Source organism: Monodelphis domestica, chromosome 7, assembly GCF_027887165.1.
Source record: "Monodelphis domestica isolate mMonDom1 chromosome 7, mMonDom1.pri, whole genome shotgun sequence".
NCBI classification, from domain to species: Eukaryota; Metazoa; Chordata; class Mammalia; order Didelphimorphia; family Didelphidae; genus Monodelphis; species Monodelphis domestica.
The window spans coordinates 292,061,171-292,078,982 of record NC_077233.1 but is presented as its reverse complement, the minus strand read 5'-3'; the positions used below and the strand labels follow the sequence as shown (position 1 = coordinate 292,078,982).

Below are 17,812 nucleotides of genomic sequence, written 5' to 3'. Positions count from 1 at the left end.
GTATTTTGTTGAAGGCTTTTTCAGTATCTATTGACATAATTTTTGTTAGTTTGGTTATAGATAGGGTCAATTATGCTGGTAGTTTTCCTAATATTAAACCAGCAATAGTGAATGATCCTTGTGATATATTGTGGTAGTCTCCTTACTAGTATTTTATTTAAAAATTTTGTATCTATATTCATTAATGAAATTGGCCTAAGAATCTTCTTTTTCTATTTTGTACTTCCTGTCTTAGGTAACAGTACCATTTTTGTGTCATAAGAAGAATTTGGTAGGATTCTTTCTTTGCCTATTTTCCCAAAAAGTTTATATAGTATTGGGATTAATTGTTCTTTAAATGTTTGACAGAATTCACTTGTGTAAACATCTATCCTTGGGGGTATTTTTGTAGGGAGTTTTTTGATGTTTCATTCAATTTCTTTTTCTTAGATGAGATTTTTAAATTATTCTACTTCCTCTTGTCAATTGGGGCAATTTATATTTTTGTAAATATCCATCCATTTTGCCTAGATTGTCATACTTATAGGCTTATATTTGGCCAAAATAGCTCCTAATGATTGTTTTAATTTCTTCTTCATTGGTAATGAGTTCACCCTTTTAATTTTTGATTCAGATTATTTTATTTTCTTCTTTCCTTTTTAAAATCAAATTAACCAGTGCTTTATTGATTTGGTTGTTTTTTATATATATAAATCCAACTCCTAGACTCATTTATTAGTTTAATGGTTCTCTTACTTTCAATTTTACTCATTTACTCGTTTTCTTTTGATTTTTAGGATCTCCAATTTAGACTTTTAGAAGATTTTAAATTTGTTTTGTTTAATTTTTTTAGTTGCATGCCCAATTCATTGATCTGCTTTTCCTTTATTTTATTGATGTATAGAGATACAAAATGTCCTCCAAGAACTGCTTTGGCTGTATCCCACAAATTTTGATATGTTGTCTTTTCATTGTCATTCTCCTTAAAGAAATTATGATTTGTATAATTTTTTCTGTGACACACCCCTTTTTAGTATTAGATTATTTTTCTTCCAATAGTTGATGGACAGTGAAATCAAGATATGGTTGCAAAAGCAATTTTCTTGTGGCTATATTTAATAATACCCAAGATTGATTTGTACTGGATCCTTCTATCAGAGGCATAAATAGTCTTGATCTTTGCTACATGTCATTTATCTCCTCATCTACCTACTGAGAAAAAGAGTCTGACAGTCTGCAAAATTTCTAAAGCTCTCAGGAGTTTCTCACCTTTCTCTGGGTTGGCAGAAAAGAGATCCTGTGAAAAAAGATAAAATTCAGAAAACTAACTAAATAGGCACAAAAGGTGCATCCTGCAGGAAATAAGTTTTACATAGGGTATCTTACTTTTCAATCAGCAACTTTAGGAATCAACTTCCTTTCCCACAAGCCTTGTTAATTCTTGTAAAACCTATGTGAAAACATTTGTTGTTTCTTTTGTGTTGCAAGATACTTGACTCTCACTGGTCCTTTTGCAAGCAGGAGCAGTTTGCTTAAGCTGCTTCCCTACTCTCTGTGTGTGTCTTTTTTCTATGCATCTTTCATTTTAATCTTTTCCTTTGCCCTGTGTTTTCATGTCCATGGTTTCCCTTCACAAGAATCTACTCATGTTAATGTAGCTGATGGACAGCTACACCTCCTCACAGATATTTTGCTTTTAGTCACCACCCTGTATTTCCCCCTCCCTTCTATTACCACCCCCTTGCTTTATTACCCTCCTACTTCTATATAGGATAAGATAGAATTCTATACCCAAATTATATGGTGATTCCCTCTCTGAGCCAATTTCGATAAGAATAAGATTTAAATATTACCCATCACTACCTGCCTCCTCCCCTTCACTGTGATAGTTTTCCACACCTCTTTAGGTGAGATAATTTACTCCATTCCACATATCCCTTCCCTTTTTTCTTAGTCCAAATATCTTCGATTTTTTTTGCACATGATATTCTCCTAATAAGTTTTCTCCCACATCCTTTGTTTGTGTATACTCCTTGTACCTGCTCTAATAGTGATAAAAATTTTAAGAATTACCAATTTCATCTTTTCACATAGGAATATATACAAATATATACAGTTTGACCTTCATGAATCTCTTAAATCTTCTCTTTCTTTCTCTTATTTACTTTTTTTAAGCATCTCTTGGGTTCTGTATTTGGACATCAAACTTTCTGTTTAGGTCTGGTCTTATATTAGGAATGATTGGACATCTTCTATTTTATTAAGTAACCACTTTTCGCCCAGAAAGAATATACTCAGTTTTGCTAGATAGGAGATTATATGTTATTAACTTTGATCTTTCCCCTTCCAGAACATTGTATTGCAAACCTCTCAATTCTTTAATGTGAAAGCTGCTAAGTACTGTGCAGTCCTGACTGTAGCTCCACAGTATTTGAATTGTTTCTTTCTGGCTGCTTGCAATGCCATTTGGAGATCTCTTTCTAAAGGTGACCTGTGGATTCTTTCCATTTTTATTTTACTCACTCCTTCAAGAATATGAGGAAAGGGGGCAGCTGCGTAGCTCAGTGGATTGAGAACCAGGCTGAGAGATGGGAGGTCCTAGGTTCAAATGTGGTCTCAGACACTTCCCAGCTGTGTGACCCTGGGCAAGTCACTTGACCCCCATTGCCTAGCCCTTACCACTATTCTGCCTTGGAGCCAATACACAGTATTGACTCCAAGACGGAAGGTAGGGGTTTAAAAAAAAAAAAAAGAATACGAGGACAGGTACTTCCGGGTAAACATGGCGGTAGTCTAGACAAAGGACTCTTCCTCTCCTTGCCACCAACCAATATAAACTACCTCAAAAAGCCAAAAAAAAAACCAAATTCATATGAATGAAGGGACTCTACAGTAGGGCCCAGCATTGAAGGTATGTGGGATTTGGGCATTTCCACACCATAAGGGGGTAAATAAGCTTCCACCAAAATGCAAGGTGATCCACCCTCTCCCACCCCATCTATGGAGCCAGAGTCAGAGCCAGTGAGCTCAAAAATCAGTGAGTGAGTGAGGGGCACCTCTAGAGCAACTGAGGGGCACATCTAGGTCCTTGGCAGCTGACTAAAACCACCAAATACCTACCCCTGAGAGCAGCTAAACCTTAAAGCCCAGCAGGCTGAAGTGTGTAGACTGTGGGAACCCGTGGGGAGATAGCACAGAGAAGGGCAATAAACAGCAGAAGCTGCAGAGACTCAAAAGCTGGCCTCAGGCAAAATCCTTGCCCTTAAGCTCCATACACAGAGAGTCTGCCCTCCTCACTCCAGATTTCCGACTGGAAAGGGAAGGAAAAATCACCATAGTGATGGCAAACAGTGCCCAGGAACAACTTCCCAACACCAAGAAAAACAAGAAGAAGGGGTTGACCCATAATTTTTACAGAGGAAAAATCCAGACTACAAAGGAAATAGCAAAAGAGGAAATCCAAATATCTGTGCCAAAACCTTCCCCAAAAAATGGGAGTTGGCCACAAGCTCTTGAAGGATTTAAATTAAAGCTTACAAAATAGATGGAAGACTTCTGGCAAGAAAAGTGGGAAATAGTTCAAAAAGAAAATAACAATTTAAAGGATAGGAATTCCCAATTGGTGAAATAGCTGGAATCCATGAAAAGCAGGATAGACCAAGCCATAAAGGAAAATTAAAAGATTATAGCAGAAAAATCAAAAGATTATAGTAGAAAACGAGGCCTTAAGGACCAGAATTGGGCAATTGGAAACCAATGATTTTGCAAAACAGGAAGAATAAAGCAAAGTCAAGAGACTGACAAAATAAAAGAAAACATAAAATATCTCACTGACAAGATGACAGATAAGGAAAAGTGATCACAAAGAGACAATTTGAGAATCATAGGTTTACCTGAAAACCCAGAAAAAAAAAACAGAAATCTTGACATCATACTGCAAGAAATTATCAAAGAAAACTGCCCTGATGTTCTAAAACAATGGGGAAAAATAAGACATTGAAAGAGTTCCTAGAACACCCTCTACACTAAATCCTCAAAAGACAACTCCCAGCAATGTAATTACCAAATTCAAGAGCTTCCAAGCTGAGGAGAAAATTTTAAAAGAATCCAAAAAAGGGACAATTCAGATACCAAAGAGCACCAATCAGGTTTACACAAGATCTGGCATCTTCCACAAGAAAGGACCATAAGGCTTGGAATATGATATTCAGAAAGGCAAGAGAATTGACTCCTCAACCAAGGATCACCTACCCATAAAAACTGACTATATATTTCCAGGGCAAAGTATGAGCATTCACCAAAATGGAAGATTTCCAAGTATTTGTAAAGAAAAGACCAGAACTAAGTGGAGAATTTGATATCCAAACACAAAAATCAAGAGAAACATGAAAAGGTAAATAAGAAAGAGAGGAGAAAGGGAGGGAAATGTTTTTTATTCAAACATTCTTTTTTAAGGGCTTCAATAAGATCAAATTATTTGTATCCCAATATATGGGGAAAATGTTATTTGTAACACTCAAAAATTATATTCATTATTATAGTAATTAGAAGAATGATTCACAGGAAGATATTGGCGTAATAAGTGGTATAAGATGATATGCAAAAAAAGAAAAAGGGAGGGGGGAAATCAAAGATGGCACCAAGAGAAACTTGAAGAAATAAGATAAATAGGATAATCTATACCACACAAACAGGCACATGGGAAGGGGAGGGGAAGAATACTATTATAAGAAGGAGAGGAAGAGAGTGCTAATAGGTAATACTTAAACCTTACTCTCACTGAAATCAATTATGAGAGGGAAGAGCATCTAGATCCATTGAGATATTGAATTCTATCCTACCCTATAGGGAAAGTGAGAAGGGAAATGTAAGGGGGGAGGGGAGAGGGAGTAAGAAAACAGGAGGGAAAGAGAGTGGAGAGGGAACTTAATAGACCCTAAAAAATAAGAAGGGAATAAAAAGGGGGGGGTGTAGAAAGGAAAGCATATTTCCATTGGGGATTAGGTAGACTGATTAAAAGCAAACCACTGATTTAAAAGGATATAGCAAAATAAGAAAGGACAGAACTAGGAGAGGATATCAAAATGCTGGGGAATACACAAGTGACAATCATAACTTTGAATGTGAATGGGATGAACTCACCCGTAAAAAGAAAACAAATAGCAGAGTGGATTAGAAACCAAAATCTTACCATATGTTGTCTACAAGAAACACACATGAGATGGGTAGACACTCACAAGGTTAGAATTAAAGGTTGTAGTAAAATGTATTGGGCCTCAACTGATAGAAAAAAGGCAGGAGTTGCAATCATGATATTTGACAAAGTCAAAGTAAAAATAGATCTGATTAAAAGGGATAGGGAAGGTAACTACATCCTGATAAAAGGCAGTATAAGCAATGAGGAAATATCAGTAATAAACCTGTATGCACCAAATGGTATAGCATCCATTTCTAAAGGAGAAACTAGTGGAGTTGAAGGAGGAAATAGATAGTAAAACTATACTAGTAAGAGACCTGAACCTATCACTATCAATCTAGATAAATCAAATCAAAAAATAAATAAGAAAGACATAAGAGATGTGCATGAAATCTTAGAAAAATTAGAGTTAATAGATATATGGAGAAAAATAAATAGGGACCAAAAGGAATATACCTTATTTTCAGCAGCACATGGTACATTGACAAAGATTGACCATGTACTAGGACATAAAAATATGGCAAATAAATGCAGAAAAGCAGAAATAATAAATGAAACCTTTTCAGATCATAATGCAATAAAAATAATGATCAGTAAGGGTACATGGAGAGCCAATTAAAAATTAATTGGAAATTAAATAATATGATTCTCCAAAATCAGTTAGTAAAAGAACAAATTATAGAAACAATTGATAATTTCATTGAAGAAAATGACAATGATGAGACATCCTTTCAAAATCTATGGGATGCAACCAAAACAGTACTCGGGGGGAATTTATATCCTTGAGTTCATATATTAACAAATTAGGAAGGGCAGAGGTCAATGAATTGGATATGCAAATAAAAAAAAAAGATTAGAAGCAGGTATTTTGGGAAAAAAATAGACAAAATACTGGTCAATCTAATAAAAAAAGGAAAGAAGAAAACCAAATTTACAGTATCATAGATGAAAAAGGAGATCTCATCTCTAATGAAGAGGAAATTAAATCAATCATTAAAAACCATTTTGCCCAATTGTATGGCAACAAATATGGCAATCTAGGTGTTATGGATGAATATTTACAAAAATATAAATTCCCTAGATTAACAGAAGAAGAAATAGAATTCTTAAATATTCCCATATCAGAAAAACAAATTGAACAAACTGTCAAAGAATGGCCTAAGGAAAAAATCTCCAGGGCCTGATAGATTCACAACTGAATTCTATCTAACATTCAAAGAAAAACTAATCCCAATATTATACAAACTATTTGACATAATAAGCAAAGAAGAAATTCTACCAAATTCCTTTTACGACTCAAGTATGGTACTGATTCCAAAGCCAGGCAGGTCAAAAACAGAGAAAGAAAACTATAGACCAATCTCCTTAATGAACATAAATGCAAAAATCGTAAATAGAATACTAGCAAAAAGAATCCAGCAAGTCATCACGAGGGTTATTCATTATGATCAGCTGGGGTTTACACCAGGAATGCAAGGATGGTTCAATATTATGAAAACCATCCACATAATTGACCATATCAACAAGAAAACCAACAAAAACCACATGATTATCTCAATAGATGCCTAAAAAGCCTTTGACAAAATACAACACCCATTCCTATTGAAAACACTAGAAAGTGTAGGAATAGAAGGGTATTTCCTAAAAATAATAAACAGTATATATCTAAAACATCATCAAACATAATCTGCAATGTGGACAAACTAGAAGACTTCCCAATAAGATCAGAAGTGAAACAAGGATGCACATTATCACCTCTATTATTTAACATGGTACTAGAAACACTAGCATTAGCAATTAGAGAAGAAAAAGAAATTGAAGGGATTAAAATTGGCAATGAAGAGACCAAGCTATCACTCTTTGTGGATGATATGATGGTTTACTTAAAGAACCCTAGAGAATCAATTAAAAAGCTAGTGGAAATAATCAACAACTTTAACAAAGTTGCAGGATACAAAATAAACCCACATAAGTCATCAGCATTTCTATATATCTCCAACACATCTCAGCAGCAAGAATTGGAAAGAAAAATTCCATTTAAAATCACCCTAAACAATATAAAGGGAATCTATCTGCTGAGACAAACACAGGAACTATATGAACACAACTACAAAACACTCTCCACACAATTAAAACTAGATCTAAACAATTGGAAAAACATTAATTTCTCATGGTTAGGATGAGTTAACATAATAAAAATAACAATCCTACCCAAATTAATTTACTTATTTAGTGCCATACCAATTGAACTACCAAAAAACTTTTTTACTGAATTAGGAAAAAAACATAACAAAGTTCATTTGGAAGAACACAAGTTCAAGGATATCCATGGAAATCATGAAAAAAATGTGAAGGAAGGAGGACTTGCAGTCCCAGATTTGAAACTATACTATAAAGCAGTGGTCATCAAAACAATTTGGTACTGACTAAGAGACAGAAAGGAGGATCAGTGGAATAGACTTGGGGTAAGTGACCTCAGCAAGACAGTATATGATAAGCCCAAAGATCCCAGTTTTTGGACCAAAACCCACTATTTGATCAAAACTGCTGGGAAAATTGGAAGACATTATGGGAGAGATTAGGTTTGGATCAACATCTCATACTCTACACCAAGATAAACTTAGAATGGGTGAATGACTTGAATATAAAGAAGGAAACTATAAGCAAATTAGGTGAACTATTATTAGTATACATGTCAGATCTTTGGAAAAGGAAAGATTTTAAAACCTAGAGAGAGCTAGAAAAAAAAATCACAAAATGTAATATTGTGTATGTATTATGTGATAATAATTTTGATTACATCAAATTAAAATTTTTTATACAAACAAAACCAATGCAACCAAAATTAGAAGGGAAGCAACAAATTGGGAAACAATCTTCATAACAAAAACCTCTTACAAAGGTCTAATTACTCAAATTTATAAAGAACTAAACCAATTATAGAAAAATCAAGCCATTCTCCAATTTATAAATGGGCAAGGGACATGAATAGGCAATTTTCCATTAAAGAAATCAAAATTATTAATAAGCACATGAAAAAGTGTTCTAAATCTCTTATAATCAGGGAGATGCAAATCAAAACAACTCTTGAGATATTGCCTCACACCTTGCAGATTGGCAAACATGACAGCTATGGAAAGTAATGAATGCTGGAGGGGATGTGGCAAAGTTGGGACATTAATTCATTGCTGGTGGAGTTTTGAATTGATCCAACCATTCTGGAGGACAATTTGGAACTATGCCCAAAGGGTGCTAAATGACTGTCTGTCCTTTGATTCAGTCATAGCACTGCTGGGTTTGTACCCCAAAGAGATAATAAGGAAAAAGACCTGCACAAGAATATTCATAGCTGTGCTCTTTGTGGTGGCAAAAAATTGGAAAATGAGGGGATGCCTCCAATTGGGGAATTGATGCACAAATTGTGATATACGTTGGTGATGGAATACTATTGTGCTCAAAGGAATAATAAAGTGGAGGATTTCCATGGGGACTGGAACAACCTCCAGGAATTGATGTAAAGTGAATGGAGCAGAACCAGGAGAACATTGTACACAGAGACAGATACTTTGTGGTACAATCCAATGTAATAGACTTCTCCATTGGTGGCAATGCAGTGATCCTGAACAACTTCAAGAAATCTATGAGAAAAAACACTATCCACTTTCAGAGGAAAAACTGTGGGAGTAGAAACACAGAAGAAAAACAACTGTTTGATTACATGGGTTGAGGAGGATATGAATGGAGTTATAGACTCTAAATGATCATTTTAGTACAAACATCAACAACATGGAAATAGGTTTTGATTAAGGACACGTGTAACATCTAGTGGAATTGTGTATTGACTATGGGATGGGTGGGGGGAGGGGAGGGAGTGAATAATGTTCTAAATTGATGACATAAAATTAAAATTAAAAAAAGAATATCAGGACTTTTTTATTACTTATAATATGATGTCTAGGCTTTTTTTTTTTCTAACATGACTTTCAGGTAGTCCAGTAATTATTAGATTGGTCTCCTCGATCTGTTTTCTATGTCAGTTGTTTTTTCAGTGAGAAATTTCATGTGTTGTTATTTAAAAAATTTTTTTTCTTGATATCTCATAAAATCACTAGCTTCTAGTTGCCCAATTCTAATTTTTAAGGAATACATTTCCTTTTATGAGGTTTTTAACTTTTTAATATATTTGGCTAATTCTGCTTTTAAAGCTGCTATTTTCTTCTTGCATTGCTTTCATTTCTCTTACCCATTTTTCTTCTGTTTCAATTGACTTTTGAAATCTTTTTTTGAGCTCTTCTAGAGCATGAGGCCACTGCATATTTTTCTTATTAGTTTTGTGTATATGTGTTCGCTTGCACTGTCCCATTCTGTGTCTATGCCTTTCTCTTCTTTTTTCCCCATAAAAGTTTTCTAAGTTGGATTTTTTAAATTTTTGCTCATTCTTCTGGCCTTTTTCTTGACTCTCACTTTTATCTTAAAGATGTGCTCTGAATAAGGGGAACTCTTAAACTTCAGTTTTTCCTTGCTGCTACCTGTACCTCCATTTCTCACTTTCTGCAAGTTTCAGTTCTCCCAACATGGTACGATGGATTGTAGGCTGTGAGCTCTGAAAGCCACCACCTCCCATTGTTGATTCAATCACGTCCAAGACTGCTGATGGCTCAAATTCTAGCCATTGTTTGGATGGAGGCTTTCAGTCTCCCTCAGAGCTTGATCAGGTTAGGCTCACTATGTACTGCCTTGCTCTGGACTTATAATTTTGCCTTGAGCTTGGGTAGGGGTTCTAAGGTGGGCTCTGGACTTATAGAGGTCAGGTGCCTGGGGACTGCCTTTTGCTGAAGTTCAGGTCCTCACTGCAGGCTTGGACTGGGGCTCCTATCTTCTCTCTAGGCTTACCCAGATCAGGCATGTTTCACAGACTGCTTTGTGCCAAGAATTAGGACCTCCCTGCAGACTTGGGCAAGGACTCTGGGCTTGCATCAGTCTTGCCATCTGCTTTGTGTTGGGATTTGCGGCTTAGTTAGGGATTGGGTGGGGGTTCAGAGCCAGGCACGTGGCAGACGACTCTGTACTAAGGCTTGGGGCCTCACTGCAGCACTGGGCTCAGGCTTTGAACTTTAAAGGGTGGGAGTGGGATTGTGCTGCTGTTGCCTTGGGCAAGGGCTCAGGGGCTCAACATAGGCTTGGACCCAGGTTCAGTACCTGGAACAGTTATGGGGTGGAGGTAGGGACTTACTGTTGGCTTGCCCTGGTTGTGTGGGCACCTACGGGCTGTGCCCTACTCTTACCTCAGTGAACCATACTCTCGCTGCCTACTGTTCAATTATTCTCTGCATGAAAGTTGTTGCACTCCATCTCCTTTGATTCTTTCACCCCAGTATTGGTCTTTAAACATTATTTTAAACTTGGTTGGAAGTACGGTGGTTCGAGCTTTCTCTGCTTTGAATCTGCCATCTTGGCTTTGCTGCTATGAACTTCTCTAATGAATAAATATATGTCTGGATCTGGATACATTCTAGTGAGGGAAATCTGGCATAATTCTATAATATAGACCTTGGAGATTAAACTTGATCCTTTTAGTTGTTGAAAACCAGAAAACTTCAATAATGACCATTAGTAAGACCAGAAAGCTGCTCTTATTTGGCTTCAGAAGGGCTTCAATGGTCAATTCATTTATAATTTGCTTACTTTTATTTTGGGGAGCTTGAATTGTTCAGGGGGTTATTTCTGTGATCATTTGGGTTTGGGGGCAGATAGCCGCCAGTGTCCTTGGCATTCGAAATCTGACTGACCCACAGAATGGAATCTAGTGGTTTCTAGTGATTCTTGGAGATTTCCTTTCTAGCGGTTTTTAGGTGCTTGTTTGCAATGGTCAGTAGTTGTACTTAGCGTTCCTCGAGTGCCTTCAACTTTGCCTAACATTTCAGGCACAAGATTTCCTTTCCACTCCCTGGCAGCCCCCTCAGTTGGCTGGTGTCGTCACTGTAATCTCCAGTTCTCAGATGAGGAATCTGGGATTGAGTGCCATATGTCATGGTCACAGAACTAGAGACTGCTGGGGGGGGGGGGGAAGGTCAAAATCAGGCCCTCCTGACTTCCGTCATACTCTGGTCATACTCTGTACGTATGCCAAAAGCCCGGTCCAGTCCTGTGATCGTCCAGTAGACTTACGGGGGCGGGGTTTGTTGCTAGCGATGATGTCCCTGCTGGTACGAGGCGACTCGTCCAGGAGTGTCCTTTTGTCCCTTATTCCTGAAGCCGGTGTGCCACGAGTCTCCATTCTTGCAGAGCGACCCAGGCCAGGGGATGGCCGTGATGAAAGCCAGGGCTCTTGGATAAGCTCATGACGGCAGCATTAACCCTTCCTGGAAACCCCCTCATTAGAAGTGCTGTTGGGAGACACAAGATAGAGGGGCAAGAAGGGTCTGGGCACACAAGGGCTTCAATGCATTCCCCACTTCCCATGTGGACTCCCCGCCACTAGGGGCACACTGGGAGAAGCATCAAAGGGTTTCCATAAGAGGAATTCCGGGGACCAACCGACCATAGGGCGGAGTCCTTCTCACGTGTCTGTGTCTGCTGGAGCTCCAGCTGAACCGCCTCCAAGTGATGCTCTCAGCCTGGATGCTCACTTGGTCCTGCTTTGCCTCGAGGCGCTGACCCTCTCCCTGGCTCAGCCACTCTCTTTGGGAACGGCGTTGACTCAGGTGGCCGCCACCAGAGAGCAGCCTGTCTTCCCGAGACAACGTCCTGAATGGAAGCAGCTGTTTGCGAGCGCTGGGAATCGGCAGCTTCCCTTTCTGGCCAGTCTGGATGGGAGCTTCCGCTCTGATCACGGCCGCGGCATCTCCCTCTGGGCCACCGTAGCACGCGGAAGCGGCTGCACGCGGATCACTTCCGTCTGTGCCCGCACGACCTGCGTTACCTGGCCGCGGTGCCTGGCTCTCAGCGATGCGCGTGCGCTGTGCTGCTCATCCCCTGGAGCCTCTCCACTGAGGCTCGGGCCCTCCACGAGTTTCCTGCTTGGATGACATTCATTGGACAGCTCACAGCCGCCCGCGCACATCCTCACACACTGCAGCAGCGACTCCCCAAAGGCCCCGCCAACCTCAGGGGCCCGCAGACTGCAGCGAGACGCCTTCTGTGTCCACGTGACGAAGCTGCGATCACATGTCTGTGCGCAGGCCAACGAGCGCTGTGAACTGCTGAGCCTCGAGAGCCGCCCAAGTCGGGAGGGAGAAAGCGCTCAGTCTGGCTTAGAGGTTCAGCCTCGGCCGTAGTATCCAGCTCTTCCCTGCAGAGATCGGCCCACACGAGGAGGCGGAAGCCCTTCATGAAGATGTCTCTGAACCACGGACGACATCGAGATGAAGAGAAACAGAGGACTCCCCGGAGGCCCCAAGAAGAGCCTGAAAACGATGGAAATCCAAAAGAATCCAGTCTTCATTTGGGACAGACGATCCCACTTTGATGGTAGATACTTGCATTTTTCTCCCTCCCTAAACCTTCCCGCCACGTGACGTCACCACAGTGTCACAACATTGTAACTTTCTATGAGTACTTTGTCTTTCCAGCTAGGTCATTGGGGTTAAGTGACTTGCTCAGGGTCATGTGGTTAGGAAATGCTTGAGACCAGATTTGAACCAAGAACCTCCTGAGGCCTTGCCCTCCCTTCACTAAATCACCTCGCTGTCCCCAGGATGCTGCTTTTTTTTAACCCTTCCCTTCCATCTTGGATTCAATACCAGGTATTGGTTCTGAGGCAGAAGAGTGGTCAGGGCCAGGCAATGGGGATCAAGTGACTTGCCCAGGGTCACACCGCTGGGAAGTGTCTCAGGCCAGATTGGAACCTGGGACCTCCCGTCTCTAGGCCTGACTCCCCATCCACTGAGCCATGCAGTTGCTCCCCCCCCTTCCCCCCAGGCTCCTTCTTAATGTGACCATTGAATGTCAGAATTTACTTCTATACGTGAGCCATTTTCTCTTTCTTGCTGAATGCCTATCATGGGTTGGAGTATCCCGTTTCCTGGGAAGAGCCTCTAAATGGCCAGGAACTCCGCTTTAAAATCCTTGTGTGCCAGGAAAGTCGTGATCTTCTTCACCAGAAAACTGCCCCTGTCCCAGCAACAACTTGTGAAGCTCGGCAGCCGCCTGTCAGAAACTTGTAGATGGTCTGTCTTACACGCCAAGTAGTTTCGGATCACTCTGAGGCAGAAGCAAAGCGAGCCGTGCGCAGGAGCGGTGCCGCCCGCTCTGAGGATACACGGGCACCCCAGAGCTCTAGCGGCTCCTCCCCACCTTCCCTGGAGAGCGACAGAAACGTCGGTTTGGTCCCCTCCCAGGCCAGATCCCAGAGGGCTGGCCGTCTCTTAGAGTCCGTGCTCGGGCTCGTGCTCAGCCCAACAAGGGTGCGCCAGGGCATCGAGCGCTAAACCGGTGTCATCCTTCTGGCCAACATGCTTGTCTGTCCAATGCGCTTCGACCCCGGTTAGTGTCAGGAAGCCCCGAAGAAGTCCCACGTTGGCATCCGTAGCTCATGTCACGGTTGGCCGGGGAAGTCCTCGTTCTTCCTACAGTCGCTCCAAGTAAGGCCGTTTGAGTGCACGTGACGGCTTTCCAGGGCCCGTGATTGGGACTAAGCAGGCTCCAGCTGGTTGCCTCCGTCCTAGGGAGAGTCAGGCGTGCCTGAAGCCACCCGTGTCTGTGCCTCCACTGATGCTCTGCCTCTTGTTTCTCCTTTTAGATACCAGTTTTTTTTGCAGGTGAAGCAAGATGTGCTCCAGGGGCGCCTCCCCTGCCCCGGCCACGTTGCTGCTCAGCTGGGAGCGTACGCCCTGCAGGGTAGGTGCCGCGTCTTCCCTAGCCCCACCGTCCTCTGCTCCTTTGTGACTCTCCCCGTTCAGGGATCGGCTCGACCCCTCCTGGGGAAGCCACAGACCCCGGTTCACGCTTACTGCTCTGGCTGGGCTTTCGCGGGTTTCTTCATGGCTCCCCATGGCTGGGTGATCCCCGCAGACCGTCTGGGCGTGCTGGGGCCGTGTCCCCCAGGCGATGTGCTCCCATTGGCCCCCCTCCATCAGCTCCACGCAGGACGTTTTCCTGTAGTGGGTGTTGGGGGCGAGCGGGGCCTTGGGGCGTGTCTGGGGCCGTCCGGAGCCGGGCATCCTGACAGCATCCGGGCCCTTCTGGATCCAGGAGGAGCGGAGGGGAGCGGGACGACCCCTCCCAGGAGTCCCTGAAGCCCCAGACGGAGGGCCCAGGCCGTCCCTCCGAGCTGCCTCCCCGCCTCACGAGGGGCTGCGTGGGGCTCAGGGCCCGTCGGCCCGCTCAGCGTCTGCTGGCCCAGCACAGTCCCTCCCTTTACATGGGAGAAGCGCAGCTCTGACCCGCGCGTCTAGAGGAGGGCCCACACCGAGCGCGAGTCACTGAGGACCGTCGGGGACTATTCTGGCGCCCGCGTCTGTGTCCTGCAGGCCCTTTGTGGCAGCCTGACTGCGGTCTGGGGGGTGACTGGCCCGGCCTCTATTTGTTCTGTCCCACCTTCTAAACAGCTGTTAAGCCGTCGAGAGTGCGGGGGGAGCAAGAAGGACATTGATGACGAATCAAAGGGAAAATGATTATTGAGCAGGAATCGGGGTGACCCTGGACAAGTCACTTCACCCCATGCCTAGCCTTTACCCTCTTGTGCCCTGGAATCCATACATGTATCGACTCTAGGACAGAAGGCGAGGACTTTAAAAAGGGGGATTTAAAGCTGAGGAGGTGCCCCCCCCCCATCTCTAATAAATGTCTGCAGTTTACAATGAGACACTGGAAGGAAGGGGCGGCGGGGAGAGCGTGCCTGGCGCCCTCCAAGCTCCGGTGCTCACTCCAGCACAGCCAGAGCGAAGTGACTGAGGGCCACACTTCCTGCGGGCCCCTTTATTCACTTCCTCTTGGACACTACCTATTCGCGAGAGTCCCAGGGTAACGTGTGCATCAGAGCGAGCAGAGCCAGACTTTTCAAAGCTCTTCCCATTTCAGTGGATTCCCTTTCCTTAATTGCATGTTGAAGTGACATCATCCACGTGCACTTACAGGAGGTGGGGCTTCGGCTCATGTTGAAGTCTGACATCATCCACATGCACTTCCGGGAGGCGGGGCTTCGGCTCATGTTGAAGTGATGTCAGTAGCAGTGACGTCATCCATGTGCACTTCCAGGAGGCAGGGCTTCAGCCCATGTTGAAATGACATCATCCATGTGCACTTACGGGAGGCGGGGCTTCGGCTCACGTTGAAGTGATGTCAGTAGCAGTGACGTCATCCACGTGCACTTTGGGAGGCGGGGCTTCAGCCCATGTTGAAATGACATCATCCATGTGCACTTACGGGAGGCGGGGCTTCGGCTCACGTTGAAGTGATGTCAGTAGCAGTGACGTCATCCATGTGCACTTCCAGGAGGCAGGGCTTCAGCCCATGTTGAAATGACATCATCCATGTGCACTTACGGGAGGCGGGGCTTCGGCTCACGTTGAAGTGATGTCAGTAGCAGTGACGTCATCCATGTGCACTTCCAGGAGGCAGGGCTTCAGCCCATGTTGAAATGACATCATCCATGTGCACTTACGGGAGGCGGGGCTTCGGCTCACGTTGAAGTGATGTCAGTAGCAGTGACGTCATCCATGTGCACTTCCAGGAGGCAGGGCTTCAGCCCATGTTGAAATGACATCATCCATGTGCACTTACGGGAGGCGGGGCTTCGGCTCATGTTGAAGTGACATCATCCACATGCACTTTGGGGAAGCGGGGCTTCAGCTCATGTTGAAGTGAAGGCATCCACGTGCACTTTGGGAGGCGGGGCTTCAGCCCATGTTGAAGTGATGTCAGTAGCAGTGACGTCATCCACGTGCACTTTGGGGAGGCGGGGCTTCAGCTCATCTTGAAGTGACGGCATCCACGTGCACTAATGGGAGGAGGGGCTTCAGCCCATGTTGAAGTGACATCATCCACATGCACTTCCAGGAGGCGGGGCTTCAGCTCATGTTGAAGTGATGTCAGTAGCAGTGACATCATCCATATGCACTTCGGGGAGGCGGGGCTTCAGCTCATGTTGAAGTGACGGCATCCACGTGCACTTATGGGAGGCGGGGCTTCGGCTCATGTTGAAGTGACATCATCCACGTGCACTTATGGGAGGCGGGGCTTCGGCTCATGTTGAAGTGACATCATCCACGTGCACTTATGGGAGGCGGGGCTTCGGCTCATGTTGAAGTGACATCATCCACGTGCACTTATGGGAGGCGGGGCTTAGGCTCATGTTGAAGTGATGTCAGTAGCAGTGACGTCATCCACGTGCACTTGGGGAGGCGGGGCTTCGGCTCATGTTGAAGTGACGTCAGTAGCAGTGACATCATCCACGTGCACTTATGGGAGGCGGGGCTTCGGCTCATGTTGAAGTGACATCACCCACATGCACTTCCGGGAGGCGGGGCTTAGGCTCATGTTGAAGTGATGTCAGTAGCAGTGACGTCATCCACGTGCACTTGGGGAGGCAGGGCTTCAGCTCATGTTGAAGTGATGTCAGTAGCAGTGACGTCATCCACGTGCACTTATGGGAGGCGGGGCTTCGGCTCATGTTGAAGTGACATCATCCACATGCACTTTGGGGAGGCGGGGCTTCAGCTCATGTTGAAGTGACGGCATCCACGTGCACTTTGGGGAGGCGGGGCTTCGGCTCATGTTGAAGTGACGTTGGTAGCAAAGATGTCATCCACGTGCACTTTGGGGAGGCGGGGCTTCAGCTCATATTGAAGTGACATCATCCATGTGCACTTCCGGGAGGCGGGGCTTCGGCTCATGTTGAAGTCAGGAATTCGGTCACACTAAGTGTGGCCCCACCTCTAGCTCTTCCTAAAGCACTTGAAGCAAATCGCTAAATGTCCCAACAACTCTCGTGCGTATTTTCCGTGGTGAAGGGTGAGGAAATGATACTGTTTTTCTCCATTTATAGCTGAGCTTGGAGACTATGACCCACATAAGCACCCTCCAGGATATGTGTCTGAGTACCGATTTGTTCCAGATCAAAAGGAAGAACTGGAAGATGCCGTAGAACGGATACATAAAACGCTCATGTAAGAATACTGTGCAAATCCTACAAAAAGCTATTTATGGGGAGGACACCTCAGTAGGGATATAATCTCTGTGGATTTTTCATCCCTCTTTACTCCTGTAGTTCCTTCCTTTGCATTATTTTTGTGTTTCCTTTTGGGGGCTAAATACTGGCTCTTTGGTGTTTTATAATCATCCCAAGCCAGTGTGCTTCATAGTTAGGACGGAACAAGGAGGCCAGAAATCAGAATGGGATTTCCATCCTCTCTAAGGATCTGCATCAGTTGAACAGACACTTTGAAGACTAATCATGTTTTCCACTCATTGAAATTCTGAAAAAAGGCTTGCAGCACTGAAGTCATCATTCCGTTTTGCTTGTTTCTGTTCAGTCCTCTCTCCAGATTGACCTTGCTTGGCGTGGAGGGGCGCTGTCTCCAAAAACATTCCACGTTTAATTGTATTCAGATTTATTACAGTAAAGACAAGGGGGGAATGAATCTGTTCACAAGATATTTGCTTGAAGGGTCGGTTTCTCTCATTGGGGGAGAAGCC

General features: G+C 43.5%; 1 protein-coding gene across 4 annotated transcripts in view; it reads left to right on the top strand.

The window, feature by feature from the left end:
* Positions 1-17,812, top strand: part of EPB41L4A (erythrocyte membrane protein band 4.1 like 4A) — a 125,742-nt gene that overhangs the window by 38,002 nt on the left and 69,928 nt on the right. For all 4 annotated transcript variants that reach the window (XM_056803961.1, XM_056803959.1, XM_056803958.1 and 1 more), the window contains exons 5-6: positions 13,917-14,014; positions 17,163-17,283. In XM_056803961.1, coding sequence (XP_056659939.1) covers positions 13,917-14,014; positions 17,163-17,283 — 219 coding nt within the window. The remainder of the gene's footprint in view (positions 1-13,916; positions 14,015-17,162; positions 17,284-17,812) is intronic.